The 23,612-nt window shown below is 31.7% G+C and overlaps 3 protein-coding genes across 11 annotated transcripts in view; 1 reads left to right on the forward strand and 2 right to left on the reverse strand.

Moving 5' to 3' along the window:
* The window catches only part of LOC119832233 (extracellular serine/threonine protein CG31145), a 56,339-nt gene extending 53,550 nt beyond the window's left edge, over positions 1-2,789 (reverse strand). Inside the window, exon 1 of the mRNA XM_038355887.1 lies at positions 2,534-2,789. The gene's annotated coding sequence lies outside the window, so the exon portion shown is untranslated. The remainder of the gene's footprint in view (positions 1-2,533) is intronic.
* A 1,538-nt stretch (positions 2,790-4,327) lies between these two features.
* LOC119832224 (zinc finger protein 271-like) lies at positions 4,328-19,998 on the forward strand. 9 transcript variants are annotated; one of them, XM_038355866.1, is made up of 23 exons: positions 4,328-4,733; positions 4,809-5,033; positions 5,595-5,745; positions 5,891-6,042; positions 6,550-6,606; positions 8,998-9,006; positions 9,282-9,437; positions 9,749-9,955; positions 10,155-10,355; positions 10,495-10,628; positions 10,753-10,850; positions 11,188-11,326; positions 12,242-12,393; positions 12,967-13,134; positions 13,381-13,608; positions 13,899-14,079; positions 14,732-14,899; positions 15,731-15,898; positions 16,564-16,731; positions 17,175-17,332; positions 17,633-17,780; positions 18,021-18,099; positions 18,276-19,998. In XM_038355866.1, exons 1-23 carry the CDS (start codon positions 4,674-4,676, stop codon positions 18,375-18,377), a joined length of 3,309 nt encoding a protein of 1,102 aa, XP_038211794.1. In that variant the 5' UTR covers positions 4,328-4,673; the 3' UTR covers positions 18,378-19,998. The 9 variants fall into 9 exon arrangements, with proteins under 9 accessions (XP_038211794.1, XP_038211792.1, XP_038211795.1 ...); XM_038355864.1 differs by having other exon boundaries at positions 18,290-19,998; XM_038355867.1 differs by having other exon boundaries at positions 5,891-5,994; positions 18,290-19,998.
* A 1,756-nt stretch (positions 19,999-21,754) lies between these two features.
* LOC119832262 (charged multivesicular body protein 6-A) lies at positions 21,755-22,910 on the reverse strand. The gene is made up of 2 exons (XM_038355923.1): positions 22,370-22,910; positions 21,755-22,121 (listed from the first exon to the last, which is right to left on the reverse strand). The coding sequence occupies exons 1-2, from the start codon at positions 22,670-22,672 to the stop codon at positions 21,807-21,809; spliced, it is 618 nt and encodes a 205-aa protein (XP_038211851.1). The 5' UTR covers positions 22,673-22,910; the 3' UTR covers positions 21,755-21,806.
* Positions 22,911-23,612: the final 702 nt, after the last annotated feature.

A 23,612-nucleotide genomic window follows, 5' to 3' on the forward strand; every position in this document is an offset into this window, starting at 1 on the left:
ACAGATTCGAAATTCAAATGTAATATTTTTTTATAATTAAGTGTAACAGTATTTATGGCCAGACTAAGTATATACTTACAATGCTTAATTCATGTTGAACAGTGTGTTCATAAAATGGTGAGAGTGCGGGTTTATATGTAACTTTCCTAAAAAAATAAATAAAAACCTTATCTTTTTATGATAAGCTTAAACAGAAGCACGTTGATAATAGTTTACTTTCAGCAGCATTTTCTGTATATGTATCACATATTTATCTATTTTTTATTTTAAATACTTACCTCATTGCATTTTCCTAATTGGAAAAAAAATATTTTTCCTTAAATACTTATGATATTATATTATGTATTTACGTCTCTAAGTTCGAATCCGATTTTCCATAGTGTGGTACATTATTATTTTCTAGACACTACGTATTAATTATTGAATTTTTGTTTTGACGAGAAGCTTCATGTAAAATAATAATTAAGGCAAATCTTAGTTTTGTGTTTTTAAAGGGATGTTATGAGTTTGGATATTATATTATATAGATAGACAGAATGCCGGCGGAAATAAGAAATATAACATAAAAAAGGTGCCGCTTACTTTTCCTTGTCATCACAGAACGAGGTAATGGCTGAATCCGCTGGTAATACAAATAATATTTCAAGATTCACGATGATAATATAATTCAATATAAATGTCCTAATATATTATGATATTAAATAAAATAAACAATTATTTTTGTCAAAAACTGAAACTGCCTTCAAATGGTGTAAACTAGCCCAAAAGCTCTGAGCTCTGATGAGACCACAGCACTGGGCTTCTATATAAAAAATATACATAAAAATCGGTCCACCTTTAACATAAATAAGTAATAACCAATTAATTTTCTAAATTTTATTAATTTATTAACAATTTCACAGTTGCGGCTTGACCAAATTTTCGTAGTACCCAGAGGTAAGTAACTCCTTGTTACTAAGAACCTATTACCAATATCAAACTATAATATTAATATTCAAATTAGTAATTCTGACTATAAGGCAATGAAGGTATATGAGGAAGTGTTAGCTTAATAGAATTATTTAGATACGGAACATAACAGCTGTAAGTTTAACAAAATCATTAGCAAGTTTATTATGTTCTGAAATAGCATAGCAGCATCTATGGGATCACTTGTTATTTGAATTTCAATCGGAGCATTTCCATTTATACTGCGAAGTGAACCATGGCTCATGAATCAGATTGGGTTGTATCAGTTACGAACTATTAAAATTGATTATACGTACTATAATAATATGACATACAATTACTATAACAGAGAACAAATTATGGATAATTTTAAAATAAATAGACATTCATGCTATACTTCTCTATTATAACTCTATTCGTATTCTTAATTGCCGGAAGTTACCAATTCAATGTGACTGATTTTTACATGATAGCAGTTAGTAGGTATAGATATAAAGTATCGCTAGTAACAATATTTTTAAGCATAACGCGTTTTCATATTTGTGTATATTTCTTTCGACAAATTAAATTGGTAATTAATGTGCGGAAAATAGGGAAAAACATCGTAATCAAATATAGTTTATACGTATTAGGTATGTATCAATTATATTCATTGTATTTAGCGAACCATATCAAAGAAGGTACACTACACAGTTCATAACATGTCATATACAAAATAATTAATCTGGTCAGGTCAGGCCATATATGATATTATTATACCTGATTACCTATACACTTTTTTGTTGTATTTACTACTTCCTACATTTATTATTTGCAATTTTGTCGATAAAAAAAATTGCTAATAATTAGAACAATATTATCGTATGAAACAATCGAGAAATCGCAATCAAGCAATGCAACAATTTGTAAACAGTGAACCGGTATGTTGACGGTCACTCCACGGGCCTATTGTATAAGCTTTATGCTTTCAGTTATGCAATCACTTGGTAAAACAAACCAATAATAGCAAAAGTAACCTGAAATGTGTAACCGTATAAGTACTTAATGAAATGTTAGTCACGGGACACGGCGGAATATATTTCAGAAAAGACCTACTTTCAGAATACTTAAAATCATAATCATTTTATGTTTGGCGGCATTATCTATTATTTTGTTGGGTATGCTTAACAAGTATAGGTAATATTGTGTCTCATGATTTACTCTAAGTGACAAGCAAAAAAACCTTTTTAATATTAGGGCTATAACAACGTACATTGTTATATAGCCTAACATAAATGGACTAAGAGTAAAATAATTTTCTAACACATTTAGTTTAAAATTTAAAACAAATGATTAAAGGCTAGCTAAAGTTATATCCAAAGGAAGAGCTTTAACAGCTTTACTTAACGTTGGATATCCATTAATTTTTTCATAGCTTGTGGATAAATACCACAACAGTTTCATTATCAGTTATCGTATTTGATGGTAGAGTTTCGTATTTGGCAAAACTTTGCTGAGAGCGAAAATTGGCACTATAGCAGACAGAGTACTATACATACAATAAGAGAGGTTTGCGAGATTAACCATTTAAAATGTAAATACAAACCTTCGAATCGATGACACCCGGCTAAATGACCGCGGCGATCACTTCTATAAACAAACTGCAACAGTCGATAATAGTCCAATAGAAATTCGAAAAAGTTTTTAATTAATCTAAACTGGTTTATATTAGTGGATTATGAATAACCACTTTCACAAGGATAGAAAAGCGATCTCTATAAATATAAAAGTTTTTGTGGTTGACGTAAATGTTTACGCGGGATTCGGGGCCGAAGGCGCGCAGTCCGTACAGCCTCGCAGTTATTACTGAATTGAAACTTCGTTCATCGTTGGGGCGTCGAAGTCTGAGCGTAATTTGTTTCAAGTTTCAACCTACTACGTTCGCGTGAATGTATATAGGTTTAGAATAATTTACATCCGCATAGGAATATTGACTTATCCTGTTCTCAAACAATTCTGAAACAATTATAGAACGTTTGTTGGTATTATTTTATCTAGATAGTTATCACTTACCGCTTAGTCTTGAATTAGCAATCGTTACCTACAACTAGACTAGACTTTTAGTTACAATGATTTTACTTATTAAAGTCTCAAAACGAGTTATCGAAATTGTGTATAAGAATAATCATTATTCTGAACAGTAGTAATTGCAAATATAAGTGAACAAGATCCTATTCCGAGCAAGGACGCGAGACGCGGGAGGAACGAGCCCGAAGTGAATAGGCCATGTCGTTAGCAGCTCGGGACACTATTTAGGGGCTGCCACGTGACTTTTTAATGTTGTATGTTACGTAATTTTATTATGTACATGATTAAATGATATATAATTACGTACTTTACCCCGAGACTCTACATCTTTTAAACCAATCAAATAAGAGCTGATGTTGGCAACTTTCAACAACTTTTGCAAAATTTTATTTATTTATCTTTGGGAAACAAAGAATGCATTTATTTATATATTATTAGAACGATATTTTCTATTCCAACACTAATCGTATCATTATTATCAAGTTCATTTCAAGTAATGAAGTAAATTTTTTGGAATTTTTGTATTAGGAATTTGATGTGTTCTAAATGATGTAAAAATTTTATTTCGTAATATTTAATGAAATATGTATGTTTTCCCTTTATTTGGCACTCAGGTGAGCATTTCTGTTTTTTAAACCAAATTAGATTAAACATACAAAAAAAAGATAAGCCCCTTGAAATCATTATGAGTGGTGAGAATTTTTTTAATTTTCGGAAATGTCGAATATCTCGAAAACCAAGGGACTTTTACAAATGACAAAATTTAATTTTCTGAAGCGTCACAATGTCCTTTACTTGCAGTTACCATATTATCGATTCATCATGTCACACCTAGTGTAAAATGGAAAAATAATGAATTTATATTTCAAATCTTTGTCTGACACATGATACCATTGATGAAGATTTCTCGCGTATTTATCTATGTAGTTACCTACTCCTGACACGATGAATTCTCAATATAAATACAAGACAAGCAGAAAACACAAGAATACGTTAACGAAAATAAGTTAAAGATATTTTTCTACATAAAAACATACAAAATACATTTTAAATTTTAAACTTTACTTTCTGGATGTTGTCTATACTTCATTGCCAGCTATTACAGCGACATCTAGCAATTATTATTATAAAATTCTATACTAAGCGTACAAAATTGAGGACCTTTTTTAAAAGCATTAGAATTTTCATAATAAATTAATAGTTAAAAATTAAATAATGAGTATTTTTTCTGTGTTTTTATTAATTTGGAAATAAAAAGATATTTTATTGATATCATTGCCTGTATGTTGGCAGACATGTTCATGACAAACTTTCGTTCGTATTTCGTCCTATCCGTCGTGAATATGTGGAAAATGTCGAAAAAAATTGTTGAAATCAATAGTTACACATAAATAAATACCTTATTTAAGTCCATAGTGATTAAATGTGCTAAATTAATTTAATTTTCAGTTCTAATATCTGTAAGTGATGAATAAAACTGTGTTACAAGGATAGTTCGAAAAATGTTATTGTGTGCTAAGTTTCATAATGGCGGCCCGTCGCGTCCCCCGCGCCTCCATTTCGTTGACAGTCAAATTATGACAATGCCGATACGTAGAAATCAAAAACTGTGTGTAAACTTATAAATAGCTTTAAGGGTTTTAAAATAGTTAATAAAAATGAACCAGGATCACCATAGTATCAACGCGGGTGGCGGCCAACCCCCAGGCAATACGGAGGTTTGAATATTCTTTTTTTGTTGTGATTAAAGCCATTTAATTGACGTTTTATTCAAACAAATATCTTGTTTACAGTCTCAAAATCAGAGAGTTCAGTCAGCTCAACAGCAGCAACAGAATAATCTTACTCCTACTACATCTGCTACTGACCTACGGGTCAACTCGGCAGCTGTGAATGTTGCTTTGTCGAGCGTCGCAAAATATTGGGTGTTTACAAATTTGTTTCCCGGTCCATTACCCCAAGTATCTGTGTATGGCCTACCAGCCAATACTAGGATTGAAAATGGGAAACCTGTGCAGGTACAGAATAATATCCGAACTAAATTTTCCAATTGGTTTACTACTTTTTTTTGTTTTAATTGAACATCATTCTAGTTTGCAATTGCAACCAATTGATTTGCAAAACATATCCCTTCAACATTATATTGTGCAATTAAAGAACATATAAGGTTATTTCTTAATAGGAACTGTGTATTTATTTCTTTAAAGAAAAAAAAAAGGATTATAAATAACTACTATTAAAAGTTGTTCAAATAATTTCTATCTGATATATAGCCACTTTCATAAATTCTGAAATGTTTTGTTTAGCCTGTCAGTAAAAATTACTGAGTTTATAAAAACTTACATAAAGAAGTGTTTAATAAGTTGTCAGTGACTTTATCAGCCTGTAGTGAAATTGGCACTTAATATTTTAGTAATGTTTAAATGCAATGCAATCTTAACATGTATCAATAAAAAAATACATATTAGATTTTCATGTGAAGTTTCAACATTAAGAATAATTATTACTTCTTTGTTTTGGGCCCAAAATTGTATATTTTATTGATATTTGTTTATATTAATTTTGGCCAATCATTCCAGGATCTCGGACAAGCACATGCTAGTATACTCAATGGAGATCCTAATATAATATTAGGTCATCACTCAGGCCAGCCACAGGTCACAGTGTCTGCTGGTGGTCAACAGATACCCATATCTCAAATAATAACGACTCAATCAGGACAAGCTCATGGTAATTTGATTTTTATTTACATAATTTATAAGCATAAAGCAAATAATCATTTCTTCTATGATTTTCGAAAAGTAATAAATATTGATATAATAATTAAAAGATTAGACTTCAAAGCATTTATTGATACTTTGTTATTAAATTTTAGAAGCTCTTGTGGCGCACAATCAGCAACAAGAGCTCACTGCGCAGCAAGCCTCATCTGGTGCTTCACAGGTGTCGGTTGGTTCAGGGCAGGCTTCTCACCAGCAGGTACCCAATAATCGGGTCGAGTTTGTTCAACACCATAACATTGATATGGTAAATTATGTGGTAACCCACTACCTATTCTAGCGGGAATGATAAACATGTGCTGTAGAATAGCAGGTAGAACATCTGTGTAATGCATATGTTATAGACTTGCATGAGATTATTGTCTTTAAGAAGTTGGAGATCTTAATTAATCATGGTTTATTTCATAGATCTTATTTAATTTTTACATCAGTCTACTTAGCTACTTGTATCATGCATGAAGTATTTAGTTCAGTTAAGCATATTATAGTCATAGCATGGTTGATACAATACACATATTTCGAAATTATATAATACTTGTAGGCCATTTAACAAAGGCTATGACCTAACCTTAACACCTTAATTACAATAGTGTAAACTAGAAGATTACAAATTCTAATAGACTAGTTAATATTAAGTTGGTTTTATTTATTTATTTGTTGTCCGTGTGTTTAGTCCTATATTAACATTTATTTATTTGCGTTTAAAATAACTATCACAGTCTTAAAATTTAAAATTTATGCCTTTTGTTTGCAGCAACACCTACTTCAACAGCAGTTGATGGCAGCCCGTCCTGAACATGCCAACCAACAGGTGTGTAAATATAGAATTCTTTACATATCCCATGATCATTTGTGTATAATTGTAATAATTTTTATTAAATTGTAATACTGACAATTTATTGGACCATATAAAAAATCGTCATCAAAATTGGCCACTTGGGTCAAAATCAAATTTATAAATTACAACATATTCATGCAATCAGGCCCAGTAGTCCAGTCATTTTAGGGGGTTCACCTAGGAAACGTGGCCTACCTAGCTGTAAATTCGTATATACTTGTATGTTGGCATGACAAAAGTAGTCTCAAAATTCAGCAATGATTTTCCGGCCGCAAGTTCAAAAATTTGGGGTCAAAAGTAAAAAAAACCGACTTTTTGCACGTTTTTGCCAATATCTCGTTTCCAGTGGCTTTTATGCCAATTGTATTTATTATCATTTTTGTAGAAAATTAAATTCTCTACAACTTTTCTTTCAAACATTTTTTTTCATTTTGAATCGTTTTTGAGATAGAGGGCAGCGCGAGCGCAAATTAAATATTATTTGAAATCAAATGGTTGTCCCGATCGAAATCAGCTCATTTATGATTTCTAAATTATTTTTTAATATATAATTATAATTAATTTGCATTTTTTATTTATAATTACATTATTTTTAAATATTTTTTTCATTAACTGTTTATTTTCAATTAAGTATAAATTTATTTAATAACACTTACCTGCCTGTGTAGTTATAAATTTGTGGAGGGAAAATATACTATTCAGCGTTTAGAGATTTTAAACAAGATGTACTACATTAATTTCTACTTAAAATGAAGTTACCATAAAAGAGAATACAATTAAAATGTAATTACAGTATATTACTTAATTACTTTTTTGAATTAAAGGAATTAAGTGCAGTATTGAATTCATAGATCGATTCATTAATGAAAAAAATATTTACAAATATTGTAATTGTTAATAAATAAATAATAGTTTAAAAAAACTAAAAAACACGCTTTTTATAGAAAACTGAACTAAAAAATAGAAAATAAATTTAAATGAATTTAAATTAAGAAAACAGTGTTAAAAATTTCAATGAATATAAATTAATAATAGCGTGAGTAAAAAAAAAATCTTATACCTTTAAACAAGCAATTCTTGTATATATATATATATATATATATATATATATATATATATATATATATATATATATATATATATATATATAATTGGAATCTCGGAATCGGCTCCAACGATTTTCATGAAATTTGGTATATAGGGGGTTTCGGGGGCGATAAATCGATCTAGCTAGGAATTTTTTTTAGAAAATGTCATATTCGTGTTTTTTTTCCCTGACATCTATTGGTGAATAATCATACTATTTTGCTTCGTAGATAGCTGGACAACTGAAATAACACATAGGCACTTTTTATACCGATATTCCTACGGGATACGGACTTACGCGGTTTCAACCGCGGGTCACAGCTAGTATTTTATTTAAAAAAAAGCGTGGGGTGCATGGTGTCAATGGTTATAGATATTTTATTGACAGATATGAGTAGAGTGATTATGATTTCGATAATATCTTAAGAAGCACCCCACGCTTTTTTTAAAATAAAATAATAACGACGACACGACTCGAACGACGAAAATTTTAATTAATTTTCTTACCTTATCGACTATAGATGAAAATTATATAAATTAACAAAAATCATATTTTGCAAATTGAAAAATGGAATAATTTTATCAAATTAGTGTATTGTCATAGGTCCTCAATAAATCTACAAAGTTTGAACGAAATCTGGCCGTTTAAAGTGGGTCAAAATCGCGCCCAAAGAAGTCGGTTACAAACAAACATACAAACATACAGGTGAAGCTAATAAAAAGCGTGTAAAAATACAAATTATTTATAATTATATGTTAAAAAAATAATTTAGAAATCATAAATGAGCTGATTTCGATCGGGACAACTATTTGATTTCAAATAATATTTAATCTGCGCTCGCGCTGCCCTCTATCTCAAAAACGATTCAAAATAAAAAAAAAATGTTTGAAACAAAAGTTGTAGAGAATTTAATTTTCTACAAAAATGATAATAAATACAATTGGCATAAAAGCCACTGGAAACGAGATATTGGCAAAAACGTGCAAAAAGTCGGTTTTTTTTACTTTTGACCCCAAATTTTTGAACTTGCGGCCGGAGAATTATTGGTGAATTTTGAGACTACTTTTGTCATGCCAACATACAAGTATATACGAATTTACAGCTAGGTAGGCCACGTTTCCGAAATACAGGCCTAAATCGACCTAAAACTACTGGACTACAGAAACTATTTAAAATAAATTCTTCTTCATTTATCTATCATAAGAGTAAATACCACATACTTTTGTATTAACTAATCGAATGACTGTTTTCACTCTTATGCAATCCTCAAACTTTAGGTAAGCGAGGTAAGTTACTTAATCTTTATTTTTAACACTTTTAATGTAAATTTTGCAAATACTCAACATATTTCTCAAGTTGCTATATTGGAAAATTCGTCATGAAAGTATTTAATTCATAACAGTGGTTAACTATTTTAGTCAGGGCTCATTTGATTTAATTATATAATTACACAATAATTTTACTAACACAAGAATTTTATTTGGTTTTACTTTTTATTAAAATCATAAAAATGTATGCAAATAGTAGCTTAGTATAAATACTAGTTATATTTGTTCTATAGATTCAACTGACAGTAAGTGAAGATGGCATTGTTACTGTGGTGGAACCAGGTGGAGGGAAGCTTGTGGACAAAGATGAACTACATGAAACTATCAAGATGCCTACTGACCACACCCTCACTGTGCATCAGTTGCAACAGATTGTTGGTCATCATCAGGTATGAGAGATGTATCTTTATATTTGAGATTTTACTGGATAGTTCTTATGAAAAGATTTTCATTTATACCTTTTATATATAAATGTTCAGTCAAATAGGTAAAAATGAAGGGAAAATGACATTATTGCTTGAAATTGCTTTATCTAATGTGGGATGAGATAAATATAAATATGTTCACATCAAATTATTTGAATGGTTAAAAAATTATTTACCTATTCTTTTAAAGTTCAAAATAATATGGATGTTTTAATTTTCACACTTTATGTTATATTATGTATATCAAATTATTAAAATTATTTTTTTAATCATAGGTAATAGACAGTGTGGTTCGCATCGAACAAGCTACTGGTGAACCAGCAAATATATTGGTTACACAAAACCCAGATGGGACGACTTCTATAGAAACAAGTGCAGTAGACCCCTTGTTAGTGAAGGATGAGAAGAATGTTGCTAAAATTGAAGCGGCACAGTTTGCTGCACCCACTGAAATAAAAGATATTAAAGGGATAGATTTAAAGGTAAGGATTTCATGATTTATTTTGCTTAATTTGTTTGAATTTTTCAAATGTTTCCTTTTTATCGATTTTCAGCAGTCCATATTAGTTATACCATCATTTTTCATCATTGGTGAAATTTTTTTCCAATGTATGTGAATGTTTTCTATGTGAAATCATCAAACTAGATTAATATTAATATTAAAAAAAAAAAAAATTACAGAGTGTTGGTACAATGGGCATGGAAGGTGCAGTGGTAAAGATATCTGCAGCTGCTTCAGACCATGACTTGCATGCTATGTACAAAGTTAATGTTGAGGATCTATCTCAACTTCTTGCATATCATGAGGTTTTCGGGAAACTTAACTCAGAGGCGCAACAACCCCAGCAACAACAACCGCAGCAACAAACGCAACAGGCTAAGGTATAAACCAACATGTAGTTTATTTTTAATAATATGTTACTGTATTGTTTTTTTTATGTTTTTAAATTATACCTCCAATTTCTACTTCAATATTTAATAATGACAAAAAATATGTATATCAAAAATCTTTATATTTAAGCCTGTCTTATATGAAGTGGAGATAGAAGCAGGAACCAGTGCAACTATGTCAGAAGCTGAGGCGTCTCCTGGCCATCACTCCTGTGATATTTGTGGAAAAATATTCCAATTCCGATATCAACTGATTGTCCATAGGTAAATGCTAATTTCTTTTTTTTAACATATTTAAATTTTATGGTTTTGAATTGTAAACTAGTATATTTACTATTTTATTTCCAAGTAATCTAAGTAATCAAATAATAAATTTTATTTTATACAGGCGATATCATGGAGAAAATAAACCATACACATGTCAAGTATGTGGAAATGCCTTTTCCAATCCCACAGAACTATCAAAACATGGCAAATGCCATTTGGGTAAGATTATTTTATAAAATTTTACTTCGCTCTACGAAAAAGTTTAATTCATTACCTATTATGTACTATCCTATACCCACAATATGGGTCGAAAATATCCGATATTTATTTTAAATATCAAAACAACAGATATTAATGATAATAATAATCTATCGGATATATTAAATTCAGTTTGATTTGAATTTGGATTTTGTATGAAAGTCATGTTATTATTTTGTTATATAATTTATAAATTCTCTGCATTTTTATTTATATTTTCCCCATAAACATACTTATTAAAAGTAAAATTGTGTTAAACACACACATTTTTCTATTTTTATAATATCTATATTTCTAGCTGGTGACCTTGCAGAGAGGCAAGCAAAACGTCTTTCCCAAGACAAGCCGTATGCATGCTCCACATGTCACAAGACTTTCTGGCGTAAGGAGCATTTAGATAACCATGTACGGACCCACACTGGAGAGACACCCTACAGGTTACTGGAGATTTTTACTCGTCTAATCTTGTCGAAATAAATTTATATTATTGTCATAGTTAAATATATTGTAAATCTGTTAAAGTTAGATAACCAACTTTATTTCCTTTTTTGATCTACGGCTAAACTATTAACTAACAATCGACTCTAAACAAGGCAGAGTGGCAACGTCGCGTGTTGGTCCGTGATGTTTTGCTCTTGTCGTATTTTTAAATGATGTTAGGGAAAATTTATGCATGCGAGTTTGACTCGCACTTGGCCGATTATTTTTCGCTAATTTAGTAACTTACCTTGTATAGTTTGAACAATATATAATTACAAATTGTTATTATGTCCTTATCACATTTATTGATAATTTTAAGTAGTAGAATTTAAAATAATTAAATGACGTTATAAATTAACTAAGTAGGGAAGAGACATATAGTCGACATGTATAGGAGTCACCCCTTAATTTTAAAATTATTATTATTTAATTTCATCAAAAATTAAATCTCTCTTGTGCCTTAATAAATAACCAAATGAGTTGACCTGTTCTCACGTATTACGCTTAGCTTCACATTCACTTTTTTCGATTTTAAACAATATGAATTTTAAGGCGATTCGTAATTAATTTAAAAAATAAAAAAAAAACAATTATGTTCAACATAAAGAGTATAGTTTACTTACATTTTCTAATCTTAAATATATAATAATAATATAATATATAATTTTCTCTTAATGGTTTTCACTATTTTCTAAAATAAAATAAATGTGAATTTTATCTTATAAATCTTTCAATAGGCAGATTTTTTAATTAATCCGCCATGTATTAAAAGAGCTCTTTAAATTTATTTCTATTTATCACCGGCTTCATCATCAGATCAGCTCTAGATCTTCTTTCATTTGTAGTGCTCTAATATTATTCCCAAATTACAGATGTCAATACTGTTCAAAAACATTTACGCGCAAGGAACACATGGTCAATCACGTAAGGAAACACACGGGCGAAACGCCGCACCGCTGCGAGATTTGCAAGAAGAGCTTTACAAGAAAAGAGCATTTTATGAACCATGTCATGTGGCATACTGGTAAGTGAAGAAATCATATTCGATTTGAAAAAAAAAATAAGTTGACCATGTGCATAGAACTTTTTATAATATTTGAGTTATAAAATATTATACTAAATAGGAAATATAATGATAATCATGGAAATTAATTCTAACATTACAAACACAAGCAAAATGTATATTTATTTCCATTACCAAGCTTTATAAAGTTTGTATATAAACATGTTAGGCAGTTATGCATTTTTTTTATAAGCATTTAAATGTTTCATATCATTGTGCTTGAAGTTATTATCGCTTTAGTAATAAGTTTTAAATTAAATCACATCATACATTCAATTCTATGAAAAGAATAAACATAAATGTGAAACCAAGCCTGCACCAATATCGGGGGTTTTGCAAGTGGTGCAGAAAGTAGAAAGTTACTGAATGATTCAACTATTTGTCCCGCATATCGAGCTAGTCATGTTAAGTTACATTTCAAGCATCTATAGTTCGCTTACATCATTTAGGGCGACTAACAATTAATGCACGGAAAATCTTGAAAACATAGTTGCATCATTGATGAAACGTTTTATTTTCTGCCCGCTTGAATAGGTGAAACGCCGCACCATTGTCAAATATGCGGCAAGAAGTATACTAGGAAGGAGCATTTAGTGAACCATATGCGCTCGCATACTAACGACACGCCGTTCCGATGCGAAGTGTGCGGCAAGTCGTTCACGAGAAAGGAACACTTCACCAATCACATATTGTGGCACTCTGGTTAGTATTGCATCCTTAATACGTTTAGTTCTCACGCCTCGGTGCTCAGGCTTGGATTTACACTGATATAGTATGTAATGCAAATTATATTTATAATATTTAACTTTACTTTTGACAGGATTCTTATTATATTTATACATTCTGTTCAGCATAGCAATCCTATTGAAATAGTATTGTTCTAACCTCACACGAACTTTTACCATGGAAACAATAATTTCATAAGTGCATATTAATTCTACTTATCAGGTGAAACCCCCCATCGATGCGACTTTTGTTCGAAAACGTTCACGCGCAAGGAGCATCTGCTGAACCACGTGCGGCAACACACGGGCGAGTCGCCGCACCGCTGCAACTTCTGCTCCAAGTCGTTCACGCGGCGCGAACACTTGGTGAACCACGTGCGGCAACACACGGGCGAGACGCCCTTCCAGTGCGGATACTGTCCGAAGGCGTTTACAAGGAAGGATCATTTAGGTAGTTTATTTTTTTGCACTTACTGATTCAAAAATATAACTTCTTTAAGAGTTCTAGAAACTCAATTAAGACCCGAAATTATCTTTATCTATGATGAGCATAATTTTTCCATTATGATATATTTTTGGAAGGATCTCTAATATGCATAAAAATAGTCTTTCGATTAACAAGCTTTTGCTCAGAAAATTAACTGCTAGATCAATCTGTTGTTGCGACTTGTGATAGATTTGTATATAATAAACTTATTTTCTACATAGGAAAATATAAAAATGGTTATTTTCTTTTTCAAGTTAACCACGTCCGGCAACACACCGGCGAGTCTCCGCACAAATGTTCTTTCTGCACGAAGTCCTTTACGCGCAAAGAGCACCTGACTAATCATGTTCGACAACACACGGGCGAATCGCCACACCGGTGTACATATTGTGCTAAATCCTTCACTAGAAAAGAACATCTCACTAATCATATCAGGTAATTAAATAAATACTTTTACCATTAATCAAAGCGTAACACTTAAATGTAATGTATATTCTCCATGAAGATATTTAATCCAACCGTCAACTAAAAAGGTAAGTAAAATTGTGTGCCAGTAGAATGACATAGATTTACACATTAATAATATAATGGGTAGTTAACATATTTTTTTACCTTAATAATATAATAAATTTGAGTTCTCAGTAACTAATATTCTGTCAGAGATAAATTAATTTAAATTTACTGAATATTCCATAAATTACATTTACCTATTGATAGTGAAAAAGGTTGTGGTAGTTTGTAAGTATATGTTTACTAATATGATAATTGGAATTAAAAATATTGTTATTCATTCTGTTGATAAATTGTGTACTTGTTCTCTTCCCTTCGCCACATAATCGACATAATGCTGTGCTACGAACCGTTGAACATATTTTATTTGCTTGATTAAAATAGACCTGGCAGCTTATGCATGTAAACTACTAACTCACCACACAAATAAAAAAAAGTGTCATTTGTGTGAAGTTTCCTTTATGCTAATAGTAGCACAGCATTGTGCATTCCGATTTGAGACGAGCTTGTCTTTGCTTCCGCTAGCGGTATGACTGTTATAATGTGTGTTATTCAAATCGGAATGTACTCTGTGCAGACAGCATACGGGGGAGGCTCCATACAAGTGTACGCTATGTCCCCGTGGGTTCGTGCGGAAGGAACATCTTAAAACGCACGTGCGCACGCACACGGGCGAATCGCCGCACGCGTGCACGTATTGCAGCAAGACATTCACGAGGAAGGAACACCTTAACAATCATGTGCGGTGAGTCGGGACTGTGAAAGATATGGGGTGCTGCTGGATTGCTTTGGCGGGTTACATTTGTGTATTGTATACTTTGTGCGGTGTGTATTGGTTTGATATAATAAAGGTTGTGTAATAGTGAAATTTTAACCAGGAAAATATATATTTTTACGAATTAATTGATTTTAGAACTACATTTAGTTCTTAAGCAAACTGTGTGCAATAATATATATAAAGAATTGAAAATTGCCGTCATGAGGCCGGATTCGAACCTGTGTCTTTTGCAATACATTTAAATACATATTAAAAAAAAAATCTTAGTAACTATTTTAAACAAAAAATAATAAAAAACAAACTATATTTTATCCTTAACGATTACGATGAGGATTATTAACGACTAGATTCACAATCACCTAATAATTTTATTACTCATAAACGCTTGTAAAAGTTTACATGAATAAAAATAATAAAATATAATAGTTTAAAAAAACTAAAAAACACGCTTTGACATAAATCATATTTTGCAAATTGAAAACTGGAATAACTTTATCAAATTAGTGTATTGTCATCGGTCCTCAATAAATCTACAAAGTTTGAACGAAATCTGGCCGTTTAAAGTGGGTCAAAATCGCGCCCAAAGAAGTCGGTTACAAACAAACATACAGGTGAAGCTAATAAAAAGCGTGTAAAAAATTTAGATTGAGTATAAGCTATTTAGAAAACTCCTTATAATTTACCGAAACAGAACCCCACAACCAATTGTCAATTTTTAAGCATAATTATAAGTGTATTTGTAATTAAAGCCAATTATACTATAGAAATCGTTCTTCAATAGTACAAATTTTGTTTCAGACAACACACGGGCGAGACGCCGTTCAAGTGCACGTACTGCGTGAAGTCGTTCTCACGCAAGGAGCACCTCACGAACCACATGCACCTGCACACGGGTGAGACGCCACATAAGTGTCCCTTCTGCACCAAGACGTTCTCCAGGAAGGAGCACCTAACTAATCACGTGCGGTGAGTTGTTATTTGTGATGGTAATTAGCAAAGATTTCGCAGTTTTAATGTATGACGTCTGTCAAATGTCATATTCATCATCATCATCATCAGCCCATATATGTTCCCACTGCTGGGACACAGGCTTCCTATGAGGATTCAGGCCATAATCCACCATGCTGGCCAAGTGCGGGTTGGCAGATGCCACATGCCGTCGAACTTTTAATTCTTGGACATGCCGGTTTCCTAACGATGTTTTCCTTCACCGTTTAAGCAGTGGTGATGTTATCTACATGCGTAGATAAATTGAGAAATCAATTTATTTCCTGCGCGCTCGCCCGGTCTCGAATCCCGACTTATCGATTTTGAAGTCCGAGGTCCTCGCCACTGAGCCACCACTGCTTTTAATGTCATATTATCATAATCAAAACTAGAGTTGCGATATACAGTGTATATAAACTGCTGGTAAATGATATTCCTTAAAAGCCAGTGCAAAACAAATATAATTACTATAGATCATTCGCGATTAGAAATGACGCCAAGAGATTAGGGTGCCAGGTCCTCAAGACGGATAAGTGTAACGTGTATATGCCTAAGGATTTTGTTTATAAAATGACAATGTCAGTAATTTTTTTTTTGTGTCATGTAGATAGGCTTATATATAAATATTTCTTATTTTCGTACAGAATACATACTGGCGAATCACCTCACTGGTGTCAATTCTGCAAGAAAACGTTTACGCGCAAAGAGCATCTTACAAATCACATGAAGCAGCACACTGGAGACTCCCCGCATGCTTGTAAGGTTTGCGCTAAACCTTTCACGAGGAAAGAACACCTTGTCACGCATATGAGGTAATTCGTGTAAATGTAACTTTTAGTGCAATATATCTTATCAAGATTAAATTGTTCACATTCTGGAATGTGAAGAAATCAAACTACTACTCTCAGTATATGATGTTGATGAATGAATCCTAAATCCTATCCTACTAATCCTATCTTACTAATATTATAAATGCGAAAGTTTGTAAGGATGTGTGTGTGTTTGTTGCTCTTTCACGCAAAAACTGTTGAGCCGATTGCAATGAAATTTGGTACATAGACAGCTGGACAACTGGACAACTGGAATAACATATAGACAACTTTTTATCCCGATATTCCTACGGCATACAAACATACGCGGCTGATACCGCGGAGCGCAACTAGTAACATATACTTGTAAATTATCTAATACTAAAATGTAGCCAAATAACATTTTGTTTGAGAAACATAACACATAGATAACATTTTGTTTGTAGGTCTCACAGCTGTGGTGAGCGACCCTTTAGCTGTGGCGAATGTGGCAAATCCTTCCCATTAAAAGGAAACCTGCTCTTCCATGAGAGATCGCATAATAAAGGAGCAAATACTAAAGTATTTAAATGCGAAGTTTGTTCAAAAGAATTTATGTGTAAAGGTAATAATTTTAGAAATTATATATACAGAATAGAAAAATACTTGTTAAATCCATGTATATCTTAAATTTGTCTACATGTTTAACCATATTGCTTATTTATAGATCTGAGAGTGTGGTTATCATCCATACACCTAAAATAAAAACATTGTTCAGGTTACATCCTCCTATATAAAAAAGTATATCCGTATTATCAATAATAGTCATATCAATAATTATCAATAAATAAAAAATATCAATAATTTCAAAGTGTTGAGTAAATATATAAATAAAACTAATGATAATTTTGTTTTATAATTTTAGGACACTTAGTGACACATCGTCGGACGCACACTGACACAGCAGAGACTAATGCAGCAGTTGAACCTCCTGCAGAAAATGAAGACTGTACAAATGAGTGCAATAAATGTGATAAAGACCCACTTGAAGTGGATAGAAAGCCTGATATTAGGTATGTATTTTTAAACAACATTTTAGTATAGGAAAAATAGACTGGAAATTGAATAGATTAATAAAAAGTTCCTCCAGTTCATTTATGATATGTTATTTGGAAAAATCCATTAATAGTAGATATTGTTACTTTTTTTATTGATATATTATAGGTATATCATAACATTATTTTTTCCTATCTTTAAATTTGTATGTATAAACCCTATAAAACTAAAAATTAAAAACCTTTACTCTTTTCAAGACCACCATCGGAAAGCAGAGCAGCTGATAATACTGCTAGTCAAGCTCAAACCAACACGGTGATGCAAATTACGACACAGGTGAGCTTTAATTTCATTTATTTGTTTCAGATTTAAGTTTTAATTTACATTAATTGTAATTTTACGTCTTTCTAAAATCTATCGCCCATAGTACTTTTTGGTGTTATCTTTTATTTATTTTAGTGATTCGAATAAACCGTGGCCCATGCAAACATTAGCACTTATAATATCAGTAGGAAAATGTTTTCAGCAAGTGCAATCAACAGCAGCAACAAGCGCAACCAACGTCACTGCTGGCACTTTTACTGCAACACAGCACCACGCCGGCGCTTCGATAGCGCACCACCCGGTCACCGTGAACTACTAGCAGGAACCCATCGACTGACCGTCGAGTCAGGACGAACTATTACTGTTTATGCCAACCTGATGATGGCCCTATCTGGCCCTGAGTGCAAGTTCTATGTAAGATTGAATCGAGATGCCCTTCGTATGCAATGGATGAACCAATGACAGCGCTTCCTCATTTCTATGGTTACCATCACTCTGCTCCTTCAGATGAACTTGTAAATGGAAATGCAGACTCTAATTATTAAGCGCGTACAAACAATAATTTTATTATCACCAAGCAAGTAAACAATCTTCCAATAGAATCTGTACACATGTTACCAAGAGTATCATGTTTTTAGCAAGCTTAACTGAACTGTCATAATATGCATTGTCATAAAGAAATGCAAAATACTATTATACTTAACATTGCTACAATCAACTCCAATTAATTTTAAGTGAGCTTAATATAATTGGTTCAGTGAAATTGAATTATAAAATGTGTGAATCTATATTTGACTTGAAAAGCAGAAGTGGATTACAATATCAAGAATTGTGCAGATTTTATACAAAAAGTGGAATGCAATATCTTCTTGTATTGTAAAGTCTTTGTACAGTTCCTTTAATGTATATAATTATCATGTATAAAATTTTTCCATATATTAGTGTAAAAAGTATGAACATGTTAATAAAAAAATATTTTTAATAATATTGAATTGGCCATTATTTGCTACATTGGCTTAAAAATTCTTGTTAAATGTTGATGAAGATAATTGTTCTTGTGATATAATTTCAAGTCCCATTTTACTTAAAGATGATAGGTATAATAATGTGATTTTAAAAGGTTTTTATTATTATTTTTTATCTACTATGATTATTTAATTCAACACCCTTTAGTCTGGTGATAGTTTTGAATAGATACCAATAATATCATACATACATAATATATATAGTCACGGGTTACCAGGTTATATTTTTTAATCATGTAAAATAAACCCATTCTAGTATTATCTCGTTTGATTGCTGTGGTATTTCATGTTAGAGATGTCCATTTTATGTATCACAAGTGTACACATTCCTTTCTTGATCGTGCATTTTAATATGCACTATGGAGATGTTATAAACTGTAATATTCATTTAATACCAACACAGTGGTTGTTCTCAACAATTTTATTCGCTAACATCATGGGACCATGACCAAGCAATATTGATTCTAAAATACAAAAACAAAATATTTATTTGGACATCTTGACGTATAAAGTTGAACATGATTGCCATTCTTGTACAGTACAATGTGTGATAACAATGTAGTTCTTAATTACAATTATTCAATTTACGGGCGGATAGTTTGCATAGCTTAGTCGATGCGCCAAGTGGAAGTGGTGTTATAATCACTTCATTCTTTTAACAACCTATTGGACTTGTATGTATATGTAAATATTTAGAAGTAATTTATGATCGTGTTAGAGATGTAAGTTGTAATAAAATATTATATCTCCGTGTTATTTGGCTGAGTTTTAAACCTTACGTTATGTAAAGTAATAGGATTAACGATTCAGAATCGTCATGTACTCTATGATTTCCTTTCATCTAAGGTGCGATAAATCATTGAGATAATATTTGTATCAATAATAAGCGATGAAATTTATCTTCAATGGTGCCACGCTATTTATATTTTAATATAGATTTTTAAACTGTTAGACACTATAGTGTGTACTAAATCATTAAATTATATTCAGTAATTTGATATGAATGAGATTAAAATATGAAAGAAATATATTTTTGGTTTTCCTTACCTGTAATCAACCCTCATGATATACGTTACTACTAAAATCGGTAAACTTACTTGCAACCCAAATAAAAAAAGCAAATATTAGACAACTTGAAATATTAAAAAAAACCTATTTATCATTATTTGATGGCATTGATACTTTATAATGAAATTCAAAATGTATGCTTATTATGTACATACTAGTCAAAATTTCATAAAACATTCTAATGAACGGCTTCGAAACCTTGACTCGGGCATAAAAAAAACTGGCACTAGCAGAATAGGCCAGATCCTCTTGCAATTAGAACGAATGAGGATTTAGAGTAACCTTTTGCTGAATCGAATATTTTAAAGCATATAAGCTATGATTGTTAGGCCACCTTCTGCGAGTGGAAGATGGTCGAGCTTTTAAGTGAATGACCTACAGCCCAATGGCCAAATTAGTTTAATATGCTAAGAAGTGAGACAGACTTATGGCCTTTCATGTTTCGCACCCTTATAGCAAGATAAATTTGAGCTATATTGCCGCCTATATACTTGATTCCCACATGGGTTGCAGCAAAGCGAATGTAGCCCTCGCCTTGGCTATCCAATGTCTTCTTCCATATGATTCTCTGACAACACTTCCAAGCTAGGTTAATTTGTGCACGCTTTCTACGCACTCGGGAGTCAATTAACAGCGGCTGCGAGTTCCTTTTTCCACAGCTTATCTCTTGAGCTTGTATTATTTAGGCTGGCTGTGTGCCGATCCAGTCCAAACCAATGCAGTCTTGTTGTCTGAGGCCAAGATCCAATATGGGGTTCATACCGAATAGTACGTAATTAAATCAAACTTTTGAATATTTGCATTAAGCATTGTGATTAATTATCACAGCATGTTTGTTTATTGTTTTTCTATCTAATATATAAAATTCTCGTGTCACAGTTTTCGTTGCCATAAAACTAAACGGCTTGACCGATTTTGATGAAATTTTTCGTGCTTATCCGGTATCTATGAGAATCGGCCAACATCTATTTTTCATACCCCTAAATGATAAGAGTAAGGCTTGTATATAAAATTCTCGTGACACAATGTTAGTTACCTAACTCCTCCGAAATGGGTGGACCGATTCAAATGAATTGATGTGTGCATATTGGGTGTCTGTGAAACAGCAAACTTTAGTCGGCAATCCATGTGTACAGGCGTAAGGTCTGTAATGGACCTTATGCCTCTACAAATGTTCATGGGCGGTGGTAGCGCTTACCATAAGGCGACCCACCAGCTCCATTGCCGATTGTGACACAAAAAAAAAACATCTTTTTTTTTATAATCCTAAATTATGAGGATAACGCAGAACAGCGTTTGCTGGGTCAGCTAGCAATATTTATAAATTTAAAATTAGGTTTTTTAGCCCAACTGAATGGCAATGGTTGAGAATTTGGCATAGAGAAAATGGTGGAAATGCAGTTCTGCCTTCATGAAAATATTGAATTAAATCTCAAATGAACCACTTTTTTGTATAGTTTAAAATTCATTTGTCAAATTTGCAAACATATCCTAGAATTAATATAGTATACATTTCACATGATTTATAACAAAATATATTTCACTTAGAACTTTAAATACAATATTTTTTATATACATGCATATACATTTTTAAAATTAAACAATATTATTATTAATAAAATTTGTTTAGGCTTCCAATGCAATTTTTTTCTGACCCACTTTTGTCCTTTGAGGTTTTTCTGGCACAGCTTCTTCAGTGTCCATTATTTCATCTGCTGGAACATCCGGAAGTTGTTTACTAACGTCAAGAATCTCTTCAAGCTCATTTTCAATTGCTTCATCATCTTCTTCAGTGAGTTGTCCAGAAATTAGTTCATCAATCTCTCTTTGTTTCTCAATACCTTCCCGAGTTTCATCCATTATTTTTTCTATTTCATCAATATTTAATATATCATGAACCTTCTTCAAAGCAGCATTACCATTCTTCAAGCCATCAAGTACCTATAAAAGACAAATTTAAGTATAAAATTTGTAAAATCTATTGAATACCTTAAAGCAAGTAATACTTGTGAAATTTTGTATGTATAAAGGATTTTAGGGACAAATACTTAGCCTAGGAAGGATTTATTAGTCTTCTAAAGGCACTGAAAAGTGGCGAGGCACATTATAACATATTATTAAGATTAGTTTAAAACCTTGGCTTATTGCTATGATTATTTTTTAGGAGCAAAACTGGATAATTTAAATACCTGTACTTCAATCTCAGCAAATTCTAAATCATGTGTCAATTGCTCTAACTTTTCAAGCTGTGCATCTGTATTTTGCAATAGATTTTCTTGGTATTTCTTCTTTCTCAGAAGTAATTTTGCTCTATCACGCTTATCTTCAGCGAGAAGTTTTTTAGCTAACTGTCGGTCCCTTTCTAAATTTAATTCAATTTTCTTTTGGTACTGCTTTAACTTATCCCGCTGTTGTTTTAATTGAAGAATCGCCTTATCTTGTTCAGTTACTCTACTGACTGGTTTCTTACTTTTAGTAAATAATCCACCCATCGTTATTGAAAAAAATATAATAAAAGTTACTATTCAAATAGGAATGTTTTTAATACCGCAACAATAATGATTAAAAAAAACGGATTTTCATGTTTTGCTATTTGAAAACATCGCAATATATAAAAAAATAATCACAATTCACAAATCTCAATGTGACAATTCACAAAATTCTTTGATTATTTTTCTTTTTGACGTTGCCGTTTTAGACGTTTGGAACTCTTTCTATTGTAACCGTAGAATTATAATTTATAAGTAGCAGGTATATTTACAGAGTAACTAGTACCTACTTAGTCTATGTATGTAGAATATATAATGAATAGAAAAATAATTTCCAAGACTAACTCTTATCGTGGTTTCATATATCATGTATTACTTATTTGTATCATCAATAAAATTAATGCTTGCTGAAAATATTCCATCTGAATTATGTTTTTTTAGAAGGTCAGTTGCCGGCATTGGTACAATAGTAGGTAAATCTGTAGTATAGTAGTAGTTCTTAAATTTGTGTTCTATGTGCAAAACTGCGGTTGAAAGAGAATTAATTATGAAATGGTTCTATATATCAGTCGTGAAAAGCGGTTTGTTAAAGATGTGCTTTTCGATTTAGTCTATATCTGTACTAATCTTATAGAAAGATTTGATTTTTTGTTTGTTTGGTTGTTTGGTTGATTGTTTGTTTGTAATGGATAAACTCAAAAACTATTGGACCAAATTTAAAAATTCTTTCATCATTAGAAAGCTGCTACTTCGCTGAGTAACATGGGCTATGTACCACGGGCGAAGTCTGGGCGAACTGCTAGTTTTTTTCTTTTTTATTGATTCCAGTCCCTCAAAATATATAATCCTGCCTAAACTTGACGGAAACCTGCCAAAATTGTGAACATGACAAAATATAAAATAAATAAATTTTCATTAAAATAAGAGCACAATCCTTTAAAAA

Source organism: Zerene cesonia, chromosome 15 (assembly GCF_012273895.1).
Source record: "Zerene cesonia ecotype Mississippi chromosome 15, Zerene_cesonia_1.1, whole genome shotgun sequence".
Taxonomy (NCBI): domain Eukaryota; kingdom Metazoa; phylum Arthropoda; class Insecta; order Lepidoptera; family Pieridae; genus Zerene; species Zerene cesonia.